The sequence below is a fragment of the Equus quagga genome, chromosome 2, assembly GCF_021613505.1.
Source record: "Equus quagga isolate Etosha38 chromosome 2, UCLA_HA_Equagga_1.0, whole genome shotgun sequence".
Classification (NCBI taxonomy): Eukaryota; Metazoa; Chordata; class Mammalia; order Perissodactyla; family Equidae; genus Equus; species Equus quagga.
Window position 1 is genome coordinate 149,535,715 of NC_060268.1, and position 23,708 is coordinate 149,559,422.

General features: G+C 42.9%; 1 protein-coding gene across 2 annotated transcripts in view; it reads right to left on the bottom strand.

Moving 5' to 3' along the window:
- The window catches only part of MYOF (myoferlin), a 152,592-nt gene extending 138,887 nt beyond the window's left edge, over positions 1 to 13,705 (bottom strand). For both annotated transcript variants that reach the window (XM_046654930.1, XM_046654929.1), the window contains exon 1: positions 13,517 to 13,705. In XM_046654930.1, the coding sequence (XP_046510886.1) occupies positions 13,517 to 13,604 (88 nt within the window). In that variant the 5' untranslated portion in view covers positions 13,605 to 13,705. The remainder of the gene's footprint in view (positions 1 to 13,516) is intronic.
- Positions 13,706 to 23,708: the final 10,003 nt, after the last annotated feature.

Sequence of the window (23,708 nt, forward strand, 5' to 3'; positions counted from 1 at the left end):
TCCACACGTGGCTGGCAATTAAGTGCTCTGAACCAGTCACTGTTCCCAGTGCTTTCCATGGACTATCTCATTTAATCTTCACAACAACCCAAGAGGTAAATTCTATTATGATCATCCCCATTGACAGAGGAAGAAACCAAGACACAGAGAGGTTAAACAATTTACCAGAGGTCACACAGCTAGTAATGGTAGAGCTGGGATTCAGACTCTGACCGATGGAGACACAGAGCAATTTCCAAAGTTGGAAGATTAAGACCAGACAATGACTTCTCAAAGGTTGAGACTGTATTTTATCACTATTGTTAGTCTCCCCAGCATGCTTACTACATAGTAATTTCTCCATGGTTTGAGTGAAGTGGGCTTCATAAGCTCACATAAGTATTACGACTAGAGCTGCTTTAAGGATTAAGTGAGAGAATGAGCACAAACTGCTCGGCACGTGGCCCAACACATGGTAAGCACTAAACCAAGAGGAGCCATGATTTCTTCTTACGGGACCTGGGCAGCACCCGCTGTTTACTCCAGTGGGGGTTCCCAGGCCGTGGAGCCCTCCCTGGATGGCAAGGCCTTAATGACCAGAGGAAGTGCCCAGTGATGCCAGGCACAGCCCTGGTGAAGCAATTCTCTCAGTGGGCTCCGTTCTAGACCTCTGAGGCCCACCTGAGGCGCCTGGCCTGTGGGTAGTAACTGCTCCTCCCTGGCAGTCAGCCTGCCAGCCACCAGCATCTGGGAGACTTTCCACAAGAACCAGGGGGCAGAGAAGGCTCTGGGAAGGGCCAGCAGGAGACCTCTGTCCTCAGGATTAGAGGGACCGGGTGGGTGGGGGGTGGGGGACACAGAGATATGTGGCCCATCCAGGTGGACCTGGCTAAAGGAGTATCTGTGACAATTTGCTTCCCAACCTTGGCTGCCCTACTGCTCCAAGGAGATGTTGCCAAACAGGTTCTGGGGAAAAGCATTTTGGCCAAGCGGCAACCATGATACAAAGCAAGGCTGTTTTGTACATTTCTGAAACAGTCACTGATATCGCTGATAAACAGGAACGCCCAGACAAAAAGGCAGGCAGGGCAACTGCCTGCTTTCCGCACCCGGTGCCCCACCGGCCTTTGCGAATGCCCTTTCAGGCAGACAAGCTCTTGAATCAAAGCCAAATCCTCCCAGGGAACTGCAGTGAAGCCCAGGCGATCCGAACAACCCATACAGAATCTTCTTCCCAAAAGCTGACCCTGGCGAGTGGTCGTGTTCCAGCTCGGCCGACTGCCCAGCTGTAGGCGAGGGAACCCGAGCCGGCCAAGCACCTGGACTGGCTGCCTCGGCAGAGGACTGAACCATGTGCCTCTTCGGTTTGTTCGTTTATTTTGCATGTGGGCCTCCACTGTGTGCCGGGCACTTAAACACATTCACATCTAATCCTAACAAGGGAGGTATTAGCATCCCCATCTTACAAACGAGCAAACTGAGGTCCAGGGATGTTAACTGACTTGCCCAAGACCACAGAGCTAGTAAGTGGTGGAGCTGAGCTGCAGCTCCACGTCTGCCTCACTTCCAAACCTGTGCTCTTCATCACCACCGCAGGCTGAAGGTGCCAGGCGACCTGCCACATTGTCACCACTTACCAGCTGTGTGACCTTGGGCCGCCTACTCCAACTCTCTGTATCTAGATTTTTTCATTAATAAATATAGGTACTTAATGCCTAGGAATAACACCTCCCATATATAGAGTTCATAATACACCAGGCACTCTTCTAAAGGCTTCATATATGTTACCTGTTACTATTATTATCCCTCTTTTGAAGCACAATAAAATTAGGTAGCTTGTCCAGTGTCACGTGCTAGTAAGAAATGAAGCCAGAATTTCATGCAGGTGTTCTGGCTCCTGAGCCTCTTAAGCTGCCCTGGCTGTGGCTGGTGCGTTTTTGAGACAGGATTTGCTGAAGACTGAACGAGGGCTGGGACTCGGCAGATTCACTCAGAACCCAGCTCGAGGAGACGAGGAGTGGACGAGCTCCTAGAGTTTCAAAAGGGCCTCTCACAGCCTGTAAGAGGGGATGAAAAAGCCTACCTTGCAGGGTTACGTGGAGGATCAAACCAGAGAGCGTGAAAGAGCCTAGAACACAGGGGACAATCCTGTGTTGGATGAGAAACAGAATCATAAACTGTCTCCATGGGACAACATGAAGAGGATCCAGTCCCTCTGGCCTCCCTGACTCTAAGAGATAGGATCAAGAGGAAATAAGATCGTCACAGAAAAGAACTTTGAAAAGAAGCACAGAGCACTGAGTCAAAATCTTGATAATCCAATCCTATCTCTCCCCGGCAACAAATTTCTAGCTGAATTACCCTCGGCCTCAGGTCCTGGTGTCCCATAATTAATAAGCTCTTTAAGTGGGATTTTTGCCATTGTCAGCAGTTTCAGTCCCCTGTCCTCGGCCTTCCTTCCAATGCTGTGGATGGTTTTGACCTCTGGGCTCTTTAGCGAGCAGGCTGGTCAGCTGCTGCAGGTATGAGGCAGAGCTGGGAATCGGGAGTGCCCGTGGATTACGGCTTGTTGGTGGGATGAGTGGAGGGTAGACTCAAGCAAGAGAGATGCCAAACACAAAGAAAGTCAAACATGCAAGCAACAGTGGGAAGGAACATGGGACTAAGAGTCTCAGGACCGGGGTTCCAGTCCTTTCTTGCTTCTTCCTGGCTGCCCAAATTTGGCAGCTCTTGGCCACTCAGAGACAATCTGCTCATCTGAAAAATGAGTATAAACAATACCTGCCCTGGACATCTGCTAGAGTTGTGAAGAACAAATGTGATCAAGCCCAGGAAAGGAAGGGCTTTATATACCGTATGTGACCTGGGAGGAGAACCTTTCCTCAGTGTCACACACGGGAAGCCATCATAATGTGTCCAGTGCACTGGGACAAACTGGAGCGCATTTGGAGCCCAGAAAAGGCCTCTGAGGCCAGAGGTATCTGGCCCAAAGGAACCAATGCCCCAGGTCCTGGCACTGGTCTGACCAGATGCACATAGGGCTGAACTTTCCCAAAGAAATACAATGGGTAGGAGATAGAGCCTGGATGTCAACCATATGGATCTGAGCCCTGAACCCATGTGCATTACCCCAGGCTGGGCAGAAGGCAGATCCGACCAAGACCCAGCCTTACACACAGGGATGTTACAGCCTCAGCGGTGGACGTGCGTGTGGGACCTGCCGTGGGATCTTGAACAAGGCAACTGACTCTACTCAAGACTTGATCTCTTCAGCTGTAAAATGAGGGACTTCACTTTTGGGTGAGAATTAAACGAATAAGTACATGTGAAGAGCACAGCACAATGCTTAATACCTAGTAAGCTCTCATCCTCAATAAAATCTGCCAATGATGATGATGCCTCCTTCCTGGGAGTCTAAACTCATTGCACTCTGAATTCCCTAACTCTCAATGGATTTATAGCCAGACTATAAGCTGCATGCGGGCAGGGGCCAAGTCTGCCTTGTTCCCCATCTGATACGCAGAGCTGAGCACAGGGCCTGGCAGAGTGCGCTTGCCATCAATATTTGTCGAATGAATTCCTGTTTGAAAGGAGGAGTAGGAAGAAACAGCAGCAAAAGACAGGAAGAGAGTCAGGGCCTGTCCAGGCAGTGAATTCCCACAGTGAGGAGAGGTAAGCAAAAAGAGAAAGTTTTTTTTTTTTTAAATGAAAGAGAGATAAGGGAAAGGATTTTTTAAAATTTATAAACTGTGTTACTGGGATGAAAAAATGTTGAAGGTAATAAATCAGAAAGCTAAGGTGAGGGGAAGTGGAGACCCTCTGCCATTCAAATCTTAGATTTTTAATACTTTACATACAGCAAGTTAGAGTTTTAGTCTCCACTAACAAAGGCGCTCCAACTTGATGATCAGAGGAACTGATTCACTGCTGGGCTCCGTCAGCTCTGAGCTTCTGAGTCACAGCATCTCATAAAAGCTTCCATAACCCTGTGGAAACTCGCCCCGGGAGGACTGGATTTTGTTTGTTTTTTTAAGTTCTTTTGTTCTTGGTACATGTTCTTCCTCTTTCTGACCCCCCAGATGGCTATGCACATTTATATTAACTTAAATTAAACAACAGAAATTCAATTCCTCAAGTCACACTGGCCACATTTCAGTGATCAGTGTCCACATGTGGCTGGTGGCTACCACAATACACAGGCAGATCTTGAACATCTCCACCATCACAGAAAGTTCCATTAGACAGCTCTGCTCTAAGCAATCAAGCACACACCAGGCACACAAATAAATGACTGCTGAAGGAAGTAAAAGAAAAAATCAGTAAAATGGTCTGTTTGATTTTCACCAAAGTGACTAGCTGTTTTGACAAAATATGAACCCAATCTAGACGTCTTTTCTAGATTGATAGCTTCACCTTCTAAAAGGGGAGCGTCAATTGTCCTCATTTGACTTGTGAACTTCTTATTTCTTTAGCCCCTAACCCAGCCCACTAATTTTTCACTTTACAATGTGCAAAAGGAGCTCAACTTCAAGAGATGACATGGGAATAAACATCTGTTTTTAGTCCAGGTAACAAATCCGTCATCTCATTTGTGCAAACATTTTTACATTTGTACGTACTTTCTCACTCATTTTACAAACTTCAGAGGCGGGGTCTCATACCCACTTCACAGCTAGGAAAACTGAGATTCAGAGAGGTTTCTTGCCATCAATAAGACCAAAGCTCTACTGTCAAGGTCAGAGGTAGGCTGGGGCTCCCTTGACCTCCAGCTTCCTTTGAGACGCAGCTTAATGGATCCCACTAGCCTGCGGCAATTCTGAAATCCTAAATATTCAAGATCAGTTTTGTAGTTTGTGGGCATAGAGATCTGGTTCCATTTGGTCCCATCTGGTCTCTCTGGCATGTGAGACCCAGAGCTGAACGAATGGAGAAGCCAGAACCACTCATTTAGTAACCACTAATAAGTCATCTACTATCTGCCAGGTACTGAGCTAGGTGCTGGGGAAGAGACACGGTCCCCCTGCCCTCATGAAGCTTACTGCTTGATGGAGGAGGCAGGCAGAAACCAAATAAGCCAGCAAATATGTACCTGCAGGTTCCAATAGGTGCCAGAAAGGACTACAGGATGTTGGGAGAGAGAATTACAGGGGGCCCTGATCTAGGGTAACTCTGACCTCCTAGGATGTGCTGGTGGGAGGAACAGGGTGACCTCTGGTTCCAGCCTGGCCCCAAAGAGCCCAGGCCACTGGAAGACCTGGCATTGCAGAGGACCGAGGTTACTTCCCACTTGCCTTCAGCTCAGCTATGGTTCCCAGCATGACCCTGGCCTCACAGACCTGACAGCCCTCTCAGGCTGCTGTTGGCCCCTGCCAGGCAGGCTTCCCGTCACAGGAGGGCTGCCTTGCTGCGAGCCACAGAGGCCGCAGACGACACTGCAGGGACCCTCACTCTCAACTAATGAGGAAAGTGCCAGCTGAAAATGCAAGTCAATAGAGTTGCTAAGAATCTACTATGTTTACATCCATTAGGATGACTATTATCAAAAAACAAAACAAAACAGAAAATAAGTGTTGGTAAGGGTGTGGAGAAACTGAAACCCTTGTGCGCTGCTGGTGGGAATGTAAGATGGTACAGCCACTATGGAAAACAGGATGGTGGTATCTCAAAAAATTAAACAGAAATACCACATGATCCAGCAATTCCATTTCTGGGTATATACCCAAAAGAAATGAAAGCAGGGACTCAAACAGTAGTTGTACACCCATGCTCACAGCAACATTATTCACAACAGCCAAAAAGTGGAAGTAACCCAACCAAATGTCCATCGACCAAGAAATGGTAAACAAAATGTGGTGTATATACATATATACAACGTAATAGTATTCAGCCTTAAAAGGGAAGGAAATTTCGACATGCTACAACATAGATGAATCATGAAGACATTATGCCAAATGAAATAAACCAGTCATAAAAGGACAAATATTGCATGATTCCACTCTATGAGGTACTTGGAATAGTCAAATTCATACAGACAGAAAGTAGAATGGTGGCTGCCAAGGGCTGGGAGGAAGAAGGAACAGGGTGTTAATGTTTATGGTTACAGAATTTCAGTTGGGGAAGATAAAAAAGTTCTGGAGACAGAAGATGGTGATGGTGGCACAACAAGGTGAATGTCCTTAATGCCACTAAACTGTACACTTAAAAATGGTAAAAATGGTAAATTTTATCCTATGTATATTTGACCACATTTGAAAAACAAACAAAAAACCTACTATTGGCCTAGTCGAGAAGCTATGACGTGCTCTCACAGATGAATCAGACATGGGCTCTGCCTTCAAGCTGCTTGTGTACCATAGCAAACGGGCATCCCATTTATTCATCGAAGTCTGGGCCGTCCCTCAGATGTCCCCCAGGGTTCTGTCTGTCCTCCCAGCAGGAGAGGAAGGAGTGGGGCATAAAAGGGGAGGAAATGAGCATTTGCCATACAATTATCACATGCCAGGCACTATGATAGTGCTGAAGATATTTGCTCACTGTTGATCCTTACACCATCCCTGTGAGGTACATAGCATTCACCTGTTTTATAGATGAGGAAACAAAGGTTCAGAGAGACCGTCGTCCAAAAACATTTAGCTCCTAGTGATAAAGCCAGGAGGGAAACTTAGTTTGCCAAGCCAAAGCTCATCCCTTTCCAAGTGCTGTGCCGATTATAGAAAGAAGGGGGCTCTTTAAGGGGGCGAGGTGTCAGCTAACAACTTAAGAGGGGAAGAAGCAGGTCTAAGCCCCATGCTAGAGGAAGGTGGGCTGGGTGGCTCACATTCTTGGCCCTCAGAAACTTGTCTTATGTAGTAGACGCCTCTGGGCTGCCAGCCTTGTTTGTCCTGGGATTCCGAATCTCTTGGCACAGCTGATTCGATCAAGGGTGTACACTTGACCCAAAGTGCGCCAAGTGGAGTCTTTCTCCCAAGGATCTCAATTAAGACACACTGACACTGCAGTAGATGTAGAGTCAGGACCAAGTCACCTCCATGGTAGCCCAAAGCCCCATGCAAGCTGCCAAGTGCAGGGGCACAGGAACAAGAGGCCCCACTAAGGCAGCCAACGTGCAGAGAGGAAATGGACGCCACGTGCAGGGAGGAAGAGAGGCGTGAGGCCACACAGTCCCTGGGGGAGAGCGAGCGAACGCCTCCCTGCCTGACACAAATTCTGGCTCCTGTGGGGTCCATGGTTGGATTCTGGGAGATTTCTCTTTAGCTTTAGGGGAAAAAACAAACAAAAACCCCCCACACTTAACTTGAGCAAGCTTGAACGGGTAGGTGTTGCTTGCATTTAAACAATTCCTGCCCATGACACCTTAACCCTTCAGGTAGGACAGCTGGGTAGGGAGGGAAGGACCTAGTGTGAATGAAACCACGGCTGAGCTTGGTTGAGGAAATGCTCCCCATCTGACCTTTGGGAAAACAGCAACATGTGTCTTTGGGACCACTTTCTATTTCTATGCCTTTCTTCTTCTCTTAGTGGCCTCCCTCCCATCTCAGGTAGCTAATGTCCTCTCTCTGGCCTCCTGAAGAGCCACCCCACCCAGCCCTGTACTCACACACAGGGTGAACACTCGGGCTGGAAGAAGCAGTCTGACGATCCATCTCACAGAAGAGTGTGAGGAACGATGGCCCGATCAGCCTGCCCAGTGTGATTTTCTAAATTAATTTAATTCAGTCAGGGTGCTTCCTTAGTATCTTTCGTATTAGTTCCTTCCTTCTCATTCTCACTGGAAGGAAATCCCTCTGCCCTGAAAAGCATCTGCCTCAACTAGTAAACCCTCTAATTAGTCTCCCTGACTAGTACTAATCTGTCATTCACATTCTGGATGGAGGAACTCACCAGTAAACCTAAACCAGACAAATACCAGCACCCTGGACACGCTTTGAGGGCACACATACTGGCTCCCCACTGGTTTATGAGTAGAGTGCCATCCCTCGTCATACCAGATTACTCCTCCATCAACCTCACCACACAGGCCCTTGACTCCCTGGCCTTTCTTGCCGTTCCAAAGTCTGGAATGTCTTTCTTCCCATTATTTCTGTCAAACTGCCACTCATCCTTAAAGGATGACCAAGTCAAATGACACATTCTCCATGAAGTTTTCACTCTTCTGTCTGCTCTTGCATGGTAATTTTGCATGTCTCTTCTGGTTTGTATCTCATTCTTGTGTTCTAACTAATTGGTTTCATAGGCCCAGAAGACCAAACCATGTTATAGATGTTTTTCTAGACTTTGATTCCCGACATATTGTCTGGCACATTGTAGGGCTCCATAAAAGTAAATGTCATCAAATAGGGAAGGAAATTTAGGGATTCCCATATGCAATTTCACATGTATATTCATTTAATCCTCAAACAACCCAGCAAGGTAGGAGATGTTATAAAGAACACTGCCGCTGAAGATTTTAATTCATTTGCTCATGAACATATAGGAAGTAAAGGGTGGGAACTGGGATTCTCATTCAGACCTCACTGGTCCAAAGCCCAGGGCCTTTGCACCCTAATGCTGACTGTCAAGTTAGCTGATAAAGTTAAGGGTGCCAGATGGCCAGGCAGCTATTTCTGACCCACTCAGGGAACACCCTTATTCAACAGAAGAGTTGTTCAATAGAAATTACACGGTGGGTAAGGTGACCAATGCCATATCATATCAAACGCATTATGCATTCCAGACCACTGAACATTTCATGTATGAGTTTTCAACATAAAAACTGGCAGCTTCACATTTTCCTTGTCAAGATCAAGAATACAAAAGTACTCCAACATCCATTTGCCGCTGGGTAACAGGTGCTAGGAACAGGTTATGCTCAGCGTTCAGAAATGTGTGAAGTGGCTCTTTGCCAAGCCTCATCCACAAAGCATCTGAGAGAATATCAAATGTAATTCTTCCTGAAAGAAGGGAGATTGGGTGACTTCTGATAGTCCCTTTCAGGACCAAGAATCAATGACTTTATTGCACTAGATGTCTTAAACCTGCTGCCAATTCTTGCTTCCATGGTCAACATTTAAAACGTGTATTCAACATCAGCGATGTGCTAGGTGTTGCAGAGGATATAAAAATCCCACACCTCCTTGGCAGGGCCAACCCCCAGGTAGATGGAGGAACTCACCAGTAAACCTAAACCAGACAAATAGCAGCGCCCTGGACACGCCTTGAGGGCATGCACAGAAAAATGCCATGGAGGAAAGGAAGGAAAAGAAGCCATGTCAGTTCATTTCTAAGATGCAATGTGGCTTTATAAATGACTGAGAGCCTGCAGAATGTGCCTTTGAGAAGTGTACCTTTCAGAATTCCCATGTTCCAATAGGGCGTGGCCACTTTCCCTAGGTGGTGAGACTCCAAGCCCTGTTCTCCCGGAAGTGATGGGAATGACTCAGTAGATTAAACACTTTTGCCTTCCTGAGTGTTTTGTATATACAATACAGTGGTTCTGCGGGAGTACCAACATGGCGTGATTGTCGGTTTGAGCTGGTAGGAATCTTCTAGACTAGTCCCATGGTGCACCCTGGGTAAACCTAGGCAACGTATGGGCCACTCACCAGGTGCCTTCTCAGATGACAGTGAATAAGACCCATCGGATCTTTCTCCCATCTTACTTCACTGTTCTTAAATGGAATCTCATAGCTTTTCTGCTTACTTAAAAGGTTATTTTTTTAAAATTCAACAGTAAGTTTTCAAATAGCAAAATAGTTTTTGCTAAAAATAGTCAGAAAAGTATTGCATAAATCACAGCCTCTGGGGATCTCTACAGATCTACTCGCTTTCAGATAAGCCATTACAGTCCCATTTGTCAAAAAAAGAAAAAAAGATTCTCAGAGAGGTCAAGTGATTTGCTCAAGATTACAAAGTTGATAAGCTCATTGGAGGGGGTGGTCCTAGAAATATCTAGGATTTCACTCCAAAAAGATGTCCAAATGAAATAATAGGTATCTGGAAAAACAAGTAATAATGTGACAATTATTTGGTGACCATCTAGACGATAACAGTGGCTATTCCACAAGGCAAGTTCTGCACAAGAACGAAATGAGAGAAAATTCTGGCTGACAGAATGGACGACACAAGAATGGAATGAGGAAACTGCTGTAGTGGCAACAACGATGCCCTCTAGGAGTTGGTTTCATATGAACGTAATGTTGCCACACTGTGAATGCACAACAATATAAAAGTGTGCAAGAAAATTTCTTCTCAATCAATCTTTTCAAGAGATTTGACACAGAAGCAAGAGATGAGCCAAGGGGAAAAATGGAAGTCAATGGCGATATCCAGCAAAACCATCTTTAAAAGACAAGAAAAACAAACAATACAAAAAGACCAGGGAATCTGTCCTTCAGAAATGTACACATTCACAAAGATATGTGCCATGAGGCCGTCCACTGCAGCATCGCTGCTGACAGGGAGTAGTTGGAACAACTTAAATATCTATAGCTAAAAGTTGGGAAAAATTCAAATCAAACTGTTCAGAATGGTTGCCCTGAGGTAGCAAGAGTGGGGAGAGAGAAAGAATAGAAGGGACATTATGAGAATTTTCACTTTTCAGTTGTATAATCTTTTTTGATTTCTTAGTTTTGTTTTTACAAGCATTATTTTTTTATTTAAAAAATTTTAATATTATATTATTTAAAATTTTAAAATGAAAAAACCTATTATGTTTGGGAGAATCATAAAGTCTTAGAGTTGAGAGAGGCCTCAGAGGTCTGTCTAATTCAATCTCAGTGAGATTCAGCTTCACAACCTGGTTGTCTGATGGAACTCAAGAGAGAATGGACACCTCTGGCTGGCAGGCACTCTGGCCTTAAGATTCAGAGCTGGCTTTCAGTACCCAGTGAGACCTAAGGATGTGAAAAATCGAATAAGCTTTGTGGTTTTCATAATCTACTCCTGCAGTGCTAAATATCAATGACGTCCATGCGACAGGGACTCCAGTAACCCCCAACCCTCTGGTTCATACCAGGTCTTGAGAGGTTCAGGAGTAAGCCTCATAAAGGGTTTGAACCCAAAATACTGAAGTCAATTCCAAACCAGGTGGTGGTCAGTGCAGCACATTCCCAACCACAATGTAGCTACAGTCTAACAGGTCCTCACAGGGTGTGTACAGCATCACCATTAACGTGCCCATCACTCGGCCATTCTGCCTACGATCTTGGAGTTTGAGAAGAGTTGCTTACTGCACTGACTTAGCTGTTTCATGTCCTCAAGAGGCAAAATTTTATACTTTTCTGTAAACACAGGAACTTTCTTTGGTGCCACCTTGATCTTCTGTTAGGGCTTTGTACATCTTATTCTCCCCCCTCCACCCTACTCCACCCTATGAAGCGCATCTGGCTTTGCTCCACCTTCCCTCTGATGGACATATCATAACTTCATGTTACCTAATTTTACACAGTGCTCAAAATTGGGAGGCACACCTGGAAAAGGTTTGCCATCACCTGTGTTTTAAACCACTGAGACAGACTGAAAGAAAGAAAAATGCCATATCGTTATTATATCTGCTCTAGAGCCTAAGGCAACGCCTTCCACATCTTGCTGAGAGCAGACAGTCATAAAAACTTACAGAACTCAAATGAAATTATGGAATCTTAAAGCCAGAAGAAATCTCAAGGAAATCAGTTCCCATCATTCCACAGTTGAGAAATTTGAGACCCAGGTGGTTAAATCTGGGTCATCATGTATTTAGTTAACATCAGCTAGAGTCCAGATGTTCCTACTCTGAGTTCAGAGTTCTTTTTCCTGTCAGGTTGTTTGTCAGATGAACGAATGACTGACTACCACTCAATTTGTACAACCAAAGGAGACTAGAGAAGAAACTAAAGTTAAATAATCTAGGAAATATAGTTGTTTGAGTAGACTATATTTGTCCAATTTAACTGAAGTTTTCTACTTTCAACTGAATGATCATGTTCATAGCCTTAGACATATTTTTGGTCATTTAAAATTTTTGACCAATGCATATACACTCCAGATAAGTAACAAGTCAAAGTTCAATACAGCGTTAAATTCTAATTCCTTTATAGTCTATATGACTTGCCCCAAATAATGATATCATCAGGTTTAACCCAATATGTTTTTATGTGTCTTTATATGTCAGTGGTGAAGGATACAAACTTTTCATTTTATGTCCCTATTACATAAGTGCTTCAAGAAAAAAAGATTAAAAAAAACTAATACATGTTAAGTGAAAGCTGATGTAACATGACTACGTGATATTCACTAACCATACCCTCAAACCACAATGAACTTTAAGAATCCAACTTTTGCCCTCCAATTTTTTTTTTTTTTAATAACTAAACAACCATTTGGCAGCTTTGGGTTTCATTTCTTTTATTTTCTTGCTCATGCTCATAGGGAGAAGTTTGGGAAGAGAAATAGAGAAATAAAATGGACAAAAGAAAAGAGAAAGGCATAGATTACCCAGAAACTGGAAGGGAGAAGGAGTTGGCTCCTGGAGGAAGAGAGAAATGTGGCAAGGTGTGGTCAGGAACCACACGCCCATCAAGGCTCCCACTCTCTCTGCCCTCCCCTCTCACTCCTATCCCTCCTGCCAAGAAGGGAGCTGGCAATCTTACCAATGACCCTGGAGAAACAAAAAATGATGAAGCTCCTGAACTCAGATTTAGACACACCACTTCAGCCCAAACTGGAATCACTTAGAACACGTGGGCACATGCCATCACACCAACCACTCTTGTCCCCCTCTACTGCCCAACTGTAATTGAATGTCATAGAAAAATAACCTTTTGGAATTACAATCGGCCTTTTAAAGATGATCTAATCGAAACCCTCCTCATCCTTTTTGCAGAAAAGAAAACTGACGTCAGAGAAATTAAGTCCTTTGCCCCTGGCCATGCTGCAAGACCAAACTAGTTCCCCAAACTACAGACTTGCCACTCAGAGGTCTGTCCTCTCTGAGCAATTTAAAAGCTATAAAACATACGGAAAATAGCCCAGCCTTGGAGAGATGAAGAACAATTACAAAGAGGCACAAAATAACATGAAAATAAGCCAACCCAAAATAACAGCTTCACCTCACCTCCCAGAAGCCCAGTGACAATAAAAGCAGCAGTGGGTTGTTGTATGGAGTAATGGTGCCTCGGAAAATTTAATTGCTCTTTTTCCCTCCTTTATCCATTTCTCCCAGGCAGCGAAAATAAAAATGCATACAAGACTACTGGAACTCTTACTTTGAACGAACGCAGCCCTTTCTGATGCCAGAAATTTGGGGATTAACAAATAAATTTTCCCTCCAAGAGATTATAGAAATCACATTCTTAGAGTTAAAAATCTCAGGTCATTCAATGAGTCTCAAAGCCCTGGGGAAAATTAAATGCCTTCCACAGAAATGGGTCCTGTACTGACTGCACAGGTAAGAAACTCGAGCCAGAGCGGAGAGACTTTGCTTTATCAGTGGCCTAAAAGCAGACTCTCAAAGAATGTGACCCAAGAAGCGAAGGAGCATTCCCAAACAGGACTTGAGAATGAGAAGAAAACTTTTCCTTACCCTTAAAAATAACAGAAACAATCGGATCCGGTTTCCCAAATTTCGTTTTAGGGATATTGCTGGCAGATTCCACAATCACGCGAAGCATGGCTTTTAATTGGCAGAAAGCACGTTTCAGCAACGAAGTTACGAAGACATCGGCGCTGGAGCTCCGGCCGCACTGCCCGGGAGCGGAGACACCGGAGGACTCCTCCAGCGGGGAGGGAGGGGGAAGGCGAATGGGTGGATCTCTGACGGATTATTTACTGAAGGCTTGGTGTAAACTGATACCCACGCTCCCGGAGTCCCCGCCGTGCCGCAGGCTCACACTCCTGAATTCGGGAAAGGTGCACGTGAAAAGGACAAAACCTCAACAAAGAATAATTACGTGCAACAAATGAAACTGAAATGGATTTGGGGCTAATAAATGTGGGCAGATCAGGAGACCGCTAAGACGCTGCTGCTTTTTAGCAACAATTTGTAAAGCCGAATTAACTGGTTTTCTGCAAGCGCTTTCATTCTTTTCTGAATTTCATGGAGTTTTAAAACTTTATTTAGTCTTTCTTTTTTTAAAGTTTTACTTTTGCCGTTTCTTCTTTCAGGCTGTGGAACACATTCAGCAGCCACTTATAGAACAGCTAAAAAAAAAATCGGTTAAAAGGTGCCTCCTACTGTATAGCAGAGGAATAACTGAGTTTATTTCAAGCAAGCCTACTTGGGACAGTTAATACAGGTTTACAAAATTGGTGTAAGGGGAGCTGATCCATTGCTTTACAAAAGGATTCACCATGGGATTGCTTCAAAAATTCTTTAGACAGCTCAGCACTTAACTGTTCCTGGTGCATCAAATGCGCTAACCGTCGTCAATGAAAATGGAGAAGCGGCTCTCCACTCTTCCAGGACCTAAACCCGAGCAGTGTCTTCCCTTCTTTGGTTAAAGAAAAGAACTATTCAATGACACGTTAAAGCGCAGTAAGGAAGATTTCATTCAAGGGGAAGGGGGGTATGGTGTTGGATAAGGGACCACTGCAATGGAATTTTGCAGTGGAGGAGGGAGGCTGGGCTGGACTCCGAAGACAGCATGAGCTATGGCGAATTTATAGCCAAGGAACAGGTGGGGATCAGTGGATGGGAAATTACTAACAGGAAGCATCCAAGGAAAGGGGATCCTGGCTAAATCAATTTAACAGGATTCTTGCTTAATACAGGTCAGACTAACCAGACATCAACTGGGGGATGGTGGAGGATGAGGAACCCAATCAGATATGGAGAGTGATCAGACATGGAAGGGGGATGTTCTGGTTAAGATGACTTAGCAAGGTTCTTGCTGATACTAAATTTTATAAGGAAGTGCACGGATGGGCCCAGGAGAAAGTTTAGGAGCCTGACTAACGTTTGGTCAAGCAAAGAATCTTTGTCACGTAGAGGGTGATTTAGGTGATATAGGCTGGTGTTTAAGATCACAAGAGGAAGCCTGGGGTTAGTAGTCAGTCAGACCTGAGTGTGGGTCCCTGCTTAACCACTTTTGAGCCACGTCACCTTAGCATGTTTCTTAACACCTCTTCCTCAGTCATCTCATCTGTAAAATGGAGATAAGGTTGTCATGAGATAAATGGCATAGTATGGGGCACAAAGCATGCAGTAAATGACACACTTACTCAACCAGATGTTCATGCTTATTCGTGATCTCAGCATTTCCGTTAATGCACGTTGGCCTTAAATGAGGATCTCGTTGTGTTTCAGAAGAAAAGGCTAAGACTTAGTGTGGAGAAACATAGGGCTTCCTTTTGCTTTTGAACAGACAATCAAGAAAACTCATCTATTAGCAAACACTTCAAGCGCATTGAAAAAATATGCCTTATCTACAAAAATTCTATCTCAGTGTGTTTTCCAAAGGCCCAGTGAACCAAAGGCCCACAAAGAACCAATGAACACAATGTTATATACATTATTGTATTTAGTGGACATATAGAAAGTTTTAATGGAATATAGGCAACATTATGTTTATTTTGTTTGGCTGGTTTTTATGTCTCCTTTTGATTGTGAAATACATTTATACGAAAATGCATACAACATAAATGTGACAATTTAACAAACATCCAAATCAAAGTAAAGAACAGAGCCAGCACTCCAAAAGTCATGTGTCACTTCTACCTCCTTCCTCCCAGAGGTAACCACTATCCTGACTTTTATGGCAATAATTTCTGTGCTTTTCTTTATAGTTTTTATCCCCAAAATAGTTTAGATTCACTTGATTATGACCTTTATATGATTGTATGAATTATTTTATATATCATGAACTTTATATACATATATTTGTGTATATATGCATGTACTTATATTCATACAGTGTGAATTATTTGATGTATTATGACCTTTATAGTAATGGAATCATGCAGTATGGATTCTTTTGTGTTTGTCTTCTTTTTTTCAGCATTATATTGTGAGATTCATCCATGTAGCTCTTCTTCGCTCACTCTCATTGCTGCATGGCGTTTCACTGCATGAGTATACCACATTTTATTAATCCATTACACTCCTGATGGATATTTGGACTGATCAGAGTTTGGGGCGATTGCAAAGTGGGCTATTCTGGTCTTGCTTGTACATGTTTCCTGGTATAAATGTGCATGAGTGCACTCAGGGTCTAACCTATGAGTGGAATGGGTGGATCAAGGGTATGTGTATTTCTTCACCTTTACTAGCTAATTCAAAATTGCTTTCCACAGAGGTTGTACTACTAACACTCTCACCAGCAGTGGGTGAGGCTTCTTGTTGCTCCACATTCTCGTCACACTTGGCAATGTTAGATTTTTAAATGTCTGCCCATCTGGTAAGTTTATAATAGTATTTCCTTGGAGTTTTAATTTGTATTTTTCTGATTACTAATGAGGATGAGTACCTTTTCACATTTATATTTCCTAATTTGTGAAGTGCCTGTTTAACTCCTTTGCCAATTTTTCTGTTGAGTTCTCTGTGTTTTTCTTACTAACTTGCAGGAGCTATTTATATGCTCTGAATACTAGTCTTTTGTGGGTTGTAATTTTAATATAATTGAGTTTATCAACATACCCTTTATGATTATTTTCCATATTAAGAAATCCTTTGTTACCCTGAGATCATGAAGATATTCTTCTATATTATCTTCTAGAAGCATTTTGTTTCATCTTTCATATTTGGATTTAAACTCTGCCTGTAACTGATTATGTATCATGTAAGGTTAGAGGTCACGATTCATTTTTTTCCACGTGGATATTCAATTGATCCAGCACTATTTATTGAAAAATTTGTCCTTCCTCCAACCCTGGGTCATATATCAGATGTGGAGACGTGAGGGTGTGTTTGTATGTGCTCTATTCTGTTTTATTGATCCATTTGCCAAACTCTGAACCAAGACCACTCTGTCTTAATTATAGCCTTATAAAAATTTCATAATAAGATTGAACAAATCCTCCCGTCTTATTATTTTTCTTCAAGTGTCTTGGCTAGTCTTGCATTTTAATATACATATTAGAATTAGCTTATCAAGTTACAAATATTTTAAAAATCAGTTGGAGTTTTGTTTTAAATTGCATTGTCTCTAAATCAAGTTTTGGAGAACTGATGTCATTTTAAGATAACTATTTCAATCCAAGAATACACTATATCACTTCATTTAGACTTTTTTAAACATCTCTCAGTAGTTTTATACCTTCTCCCATAAAGGCTTTGAAAATTTTTTTTTTAGATATATTGGAACTTGATATTTCTTTCAGCTCTGCATTATGAACATTTTCAAACATATTTCAAAAATGAAAAAATAGTACAATTAACATCTGTATGCCCATTATCTAGATTCAACAATTATTAACATTTTACCATGATCTTGTTATCTATATAGATTTTTTAAATAAAATTATTTTAAAGTAGTTGCAGATATCATGAAATTTTACCCTTAAATATTAAAGCATGCACCTTGAAAGAGAGACATTCTCCTACAATATTCACCAAAAAACATGATTACACCTGTATGTATTCAAATTACCAAATTATGCTAATAATTAATTATACTAAAATATCTTTTTTAGTTTTTTGGCGTATTTTTTAATCTGGACCCTATCAAGATTCACATATTGCATTTGTGCATTTGGCTGTTTTGTTTCTTTAGTGATTTTTATTCTTGAACAGTCTTCCCATGATTCACCATGTTTCCTATGACATTAACATTTTTGAAGAGACCTATTATAAATGATACATTCTTAAATTTTTAGTTTTTAATTGTTGTTGGTATAGAAAATCTATTTGTCTTTGTATTTTGACCTTGTGTCCCGCAACCTGGCTAAACTCTCAAATTAATTTTAAAAATTCTTATTAGAGATTTTCTCCCATTATAATTATGTAATATTTATTTTGTTTCCTCCTTTCCAATCCTTGTATTTACTTTATTTTCTCTTTTCTTACTATATTGACTAGGCCTTTCATCACAGTATAGACCAGGGGTGGTAAAAACAGACATCCTCACCATTTTCCCTATTTCAGGGGGAAAGATTTCCGTATTCCACCATTGAAACATGATATTTGCTATAGGTTTTTTAGTAATTAGCCTTTTTAAGATTAGATAAGTCTTCTTTACTCCTACCTTGATAAGACTTTTTATGCTAAATGAAGTTGCATTTTATCAAATGGTTTTACTTGCTGAGATAGTCATATGATTTTTATGTTGAATGTAGTGCATTACATTCAATTCTAACATTAAACTAATCTTGGCTTCCTGGGATAGGCCTAACTTGGTTGGTATATTTTATAGTCTTACATTACTGAATTTGGATTGCTAATAGTTTTTAACATCATTTGTGACTTTTGCATCCATATTTATTAATAAAACTGATCTGTAATTTTCCTTCCTCATTTTGTCCTTGTTAGGTTTCAGTATCAAAGTTATGTTGGCATCATAGAACGAGTTGGAGAGTTCTGCTCCCTCTTCTATTCTTTGGAAAAGTTTGTAAATTTGGAATTATTTCTTCTCATAAGTTGTTATTTTATAAAAGTCATACCTGTACTTATTTTAAAGAATCAAGTTGTGACACAATGGAGGTGTTAGCTAGTGCTATGGTGGTAATCATTTTGCAAAATATAAGTGTGTCAAATCAATACATTGTACACCTTAAACTTACACAATGTTGTCTGTCAATTAGACCTCAATAAAGCTGGGGAGAAAAGAATGAAGAGATCCTACACGGCATGTTACAAAATTAGCAGTTCACCTCTCTCCACCTCCAGCATTTTCCTAGCAGCATTTCTACTCCCAGAGGTCCCCACTTTCAACTCTTTCATCTGATCATTTAAGCATTTATCTCCATATCTCCAAACAGCATGCTTTTGTTTCTCTTTTTTTTATGTTCCAGTTTGGGGGCATTATCTATTTGTTTCCCAACAAGCAAAAGGGGGACTTAACTTTCCTTAATCCCTCCTCAATCCACCCACATATGCACACGCTTCCTGCATCCCATCCACACAATAGAGATATATCATAAACTTTTTAGACTAAATGGTTTGTGACTATACAAAAGCTATTCACAACTGAGCCATGAATTGTGCTGTGATGTGCTTCTTACAACATGTTGATTTTTCTTTCTTTCCTTTTGTTTTTGGAGTTAATACCTTGTGGTTGTTTTTGTACCTTAAACACTCCCCAAATTGTGTAAATCTCTCTATATCTTTCAACATATTAGGTATTACTGTATATAAATTTCATCTTCTTGAAGAAACCTCCCCTGGAGTCTTCTGAATGGCTCCAATTGGGGGTGCTTTTGCTCTGGAGCTACTGCACTGCTGCCATCCTGGGGCTTCCCCTCCCACCATCTACCCCTTCACATTTCTCTTATTGGGGATCTCGTGTCGTGTCCTCCTCTTTCTTGGTTTACTTTCTTATACTGGTGAAGCATATACCTTCCCTGTCTGAATGGCATTATTCTACTCTCATATTTAATGGACAATTTGGCTGGTACATAGTCCAAGTTCAAAAGCATTTTCTCTCATAACTTGAAAGTATTGTTCTGTTGTCTTCTGGCTCCCCACGTAGCTCTCCTTATCTAAGAAAGTACGTTGCTGTGTGACTTGCTGTGCTTTTCTGTGAGAAGTACGTTTTCCCCCACCCCATTAATGGCAGACGTGGTCATGGTTTTAGAGGAATATGAGAGTGTGGAGGATGCTGCAATGTATCACCCAGAGCTCCCTCCAGGAATGAAGAATTTATTACATCCAGCTGCTAGCAGAGCTTCCAAGAAACATCCCTCAGCTGTCAGCCCTCTTTGGGGATTGCCCACACTGAAGAAAACTGCCTTGCCCAAGGTCACGTTTCCTTCCAGGAGCAGCCTACCTCCAGTGACCGATCAGTGCAGGGGTATAAAGGTCTGGCCCCCTTAGCCCAAGTGGTGACAATCTATAGGCCATCCCAGCTCCTGGGCTCCTCGTGGGGTCAGCTGAGACTGGTGTTGGGACTGTATCACTACAAACTCTGCTTCCTTTTCCTTCCTTCTATGGTGATGATCCTAAGAATACTTCCTAAGACATGTCCTGCACACTAATATCCATCTCAGAATTTTTCCCCGGAGAACCCAACTTGTCACAGTTGGTGCTAGGGGTAGTCCAAAAAAGCAGATGCTAACATGGGATTTGGGGCTCGATCACCCACCACTCAGCTGGCAAGGACGACCTCACCATTGGTGGTAGGTGGAGCACAGATGGCCTCTGGCACGGTGCAATATAAAGCGACACCAGTGGTGAACTGGGCTAGAATACCAATGGAAAGAAATGCATTAGCTAGTGCAATATGCCAGGTAGCTGAGATATATGGAGGAAATAGTAACTCTAAAGATTTGGTTTTGAGTGGCTATTGCTAAATTCAGTTGATGCTCTGGAAAAGGGTAACTAAAGGCTGAGAGTGATTAATCAGCAATAAAAAGCTAAGAATAAAATTCAGAGGGCTTCTTTGGTAGCATACTTGGCAGCAGGAGGGAGTGCTCAGGACCAAGACTAGGACTTAGTCATAAAAGACGCCAAGCTTCAAAGAAGATTGAACTCCTAACTAAGACAGGTCTCCTATGACAAGGTCAAGGCCCTGGTTGGGAAAGAATGGGACTCTGACACATGGGATGGGGACATCTGGGTTGACGCCTTTGAAAATCTTGCATCCCCAGACCCCTCTGAACCCTCTGAGCCTGCAGGAGTGGCATGCTTCTCCCTATTAAGGACAGCACCCCTCCGCCTCGCTTGGAGATGATGCAGAGACCTCTCCCCTGCAAGACAACTTGTTTTCCCCTCAGGATCTGCCTTCACCTCCCCTCCTGGCCACTAGGCCAATATTTAGGGTTAAGTCCCAACAAAATTCTGCTGAGGATGTGCTAGGCATGCTGAAGACAGGAAGGCACTGTACCCTGAATAAACCACAGGACACAGCCAAGGTGTCCTGGCAGGAGATGAAAGAGTACACAGGGGACTGGAAGCGAAGGGTGCTGGGTCAAGGGGCAGTGCAGAACATAAATCTGGATAAAAAAGAGTTTATCAGTATGGGCCCACTCTCCCAGGATACTGAATTTCACATGCTGCAAGGCCCCCAGAGATGGTGTGAACACATGGCTAGGATGGCTCCTAGAAGCATGGAAAAGCAATGGCCCACCTTAAAGGAAGGAAGAAATATCTGGATTGCTCTAGCAGACAGTGGAAAGTAGGGATTAAAATGCCCCCAAAAGTGGTCATGATAGAGTGGATAAGTATATATAAGACCAGAAAACCCACCAGAAGACTGTGTCCTGCAGGGGCCCCCTTGGAAGGCACAGCACTTACCAAGGCGATAAAGAACGTGCTGGTGAGAGGGGCACCAGCTTCACTAAGAAGTTTAGTCCTCTGTAGACCAGGACTGAGGCCAGAGATGCTGATACAGAACTGGGCTCATAGCAATGGGAACGATGAGAGCCCAGAACAATAGAGGCGGGGGGGGGGGGGGGGGGGGGACAGCGCCTGACTGTCAGAAGCCAGGTGTGAGCAATTATAATAAAGCTCCAAGTCGAAGTGGCAGCCAACCTAACTCACATAGAATTATGAAGATGATAAATAGAACACAGCATCCTCAAGCAAAATAAATGGTCCTGCCCCATCAATACAATCAAAATAAATCAGAAGACCAAGGGCAGTTGCCCCAGTAAAAAGTCACGTTCCGGGCCTGGCCCCGTGGCCGAGTGGTTAAGTTCGCGCGCTCTACTGCAGGTGGCCCAGTGTTCTGTTGGTTCGAATCCTGGGCACGGACATGGCACTGCTCATCAAACCACGCTGAGGCAGCATCCCACATGCCACAACTAGAAGGACCCACAACAAAGAATATACAACTATGTACCAGGGGGCTTTGGGGAGAAAAAGGAAAAAATAAAATAAAATCTTAAAAAAAAAAAAAAAAAAAAAGTCACGTTCCCTTACCCAATTTCCAAACCTGAGCCAGTTCTAGGATGTGGAAACCACCGAATGAAGGAAAGGTCAAGTTCCCAAGAGGAAGGGACCCTCCATCTCCACAGCAAGTACACATGATAATGATTCCTCCATCTGCAATAGGGACCCATGGCCATTTACTCGGGTAACCACATGCTGGGAAAGGAGAATACCCAAACATTTTTAGGACTTTGGGATATAAGCTTCATATGTCATTGATACCTGGAGACCCAAAACATCATAATGACCTTCCTTCTTAGAATGGGGGCCAGGTAATAAATGGAATCTTTGTTTCACAGTGAATCTGCTGTCATTGTCACAGTTCCTGCACAGATAATAGGAATAGTCACACTTGGTTGTAGGCAAAACCACCCGGGTCCTTGGCCTGCGGGGTAAAAGCTATGGCAGTGGGGGATATTCCCTTCCCTTCCATGAGAAGTGCTCCTTCCTAAGAACACTCCCTAATGAACATCCTCCATGCTCATCTCCATCTCAGAGTCTGTTTCTCAGAGAACTCAACCTGCAAGAGAGAGGAAATAAGGTAAGCCACACTACAGCAGAAGTTTTATGAGACACTGTGGTATGTTTCTGGCAGCTCTCTTATTCTTTTCCCTCTGCCTTGAGAACAGTATGTCCCAGTTGGGGGCACCTCCATTAATCAAGGTCCTGGAATGAAGAAATGTGGGGCACAGCTATAGCCAACCAGCAGTAAGCAAAGAATGTGAGCGCAATTCAAACTGTTGTGCAAGCCACTGAGCTATGAGAAGTTGTTTGTACAGCCGCTTAACCCAGAGAGGGCTGACTCACAAAGTAACTGAGATATACTTCCCAGGTTCTACAGGTTTTCAGGGGCCCAAGCAAGTGTATGAAGCAAAAATACAATTAATTAATGTAAAATATAATGAAATTAATGCACTGAGAAGTGATACCATATCATTTCTATGGTATTCTTACCAGACATCCATAATCCCAGTTTAAAAATGAGAAGACATCAGACAAACCCAAGTTGAGAGACGTTCTGCAAAATACCTGACCAATGCTCTTCAAAAATGCCAAGGCCATGGGGCTGGCCCTGTGGCCGAGTGGTTAAGTTCACATGCTCCGCTGCAGGCGGCCCAGTGTTTCATTGGTTCGAATCCTGGGCGCGGGCATGGCATTGCTCGGCAGGCCACACTGAGGCAGTGTCCTGCATGCCGCAACTAGAAGGACCCACAACGAAGAATATACAACTATATACTGGGGGGGCTTTGGGGAGAAAAAGGAGACAAATAAAATCTTTAAACAAACAAACAAACAAACAAAAAAGTGCCAAGGTCGTAAAAATAAGGAAAGATTGAGAAACTGTTACAGACTGAAACAGCTCAAGGAGTCAGGAGGATGCAATCCAAGGCAGTATCCTGGATTGGCTTCTGGAACAGAGGAAGGACATTAGAGGAAAAACTGGAAGTCTCTAGTTTAGTTAATAGTGTTGTAGCCATATTATTTTCTTAGTTTTGGTACATGTACTATGAGTAAGTAAGATGTTGACATTAGGGGAAATTGAATGAAGGGCATAAGGGAATTCTGTATTCTTTGCAACTTTTCTGTAAATCTCAAATTATTTCAAAATAAAATGTTAAATAAAATTAAAATGAAATACATTTGTAAATATTGACTTAGAAATGTAAAAATGAAGACTTCAAAATTGAAGAGATAATTGTTTAAAGTCCATGAAACAAAACAATGCCTCCTTCATTGACAAGTTTTTATATTC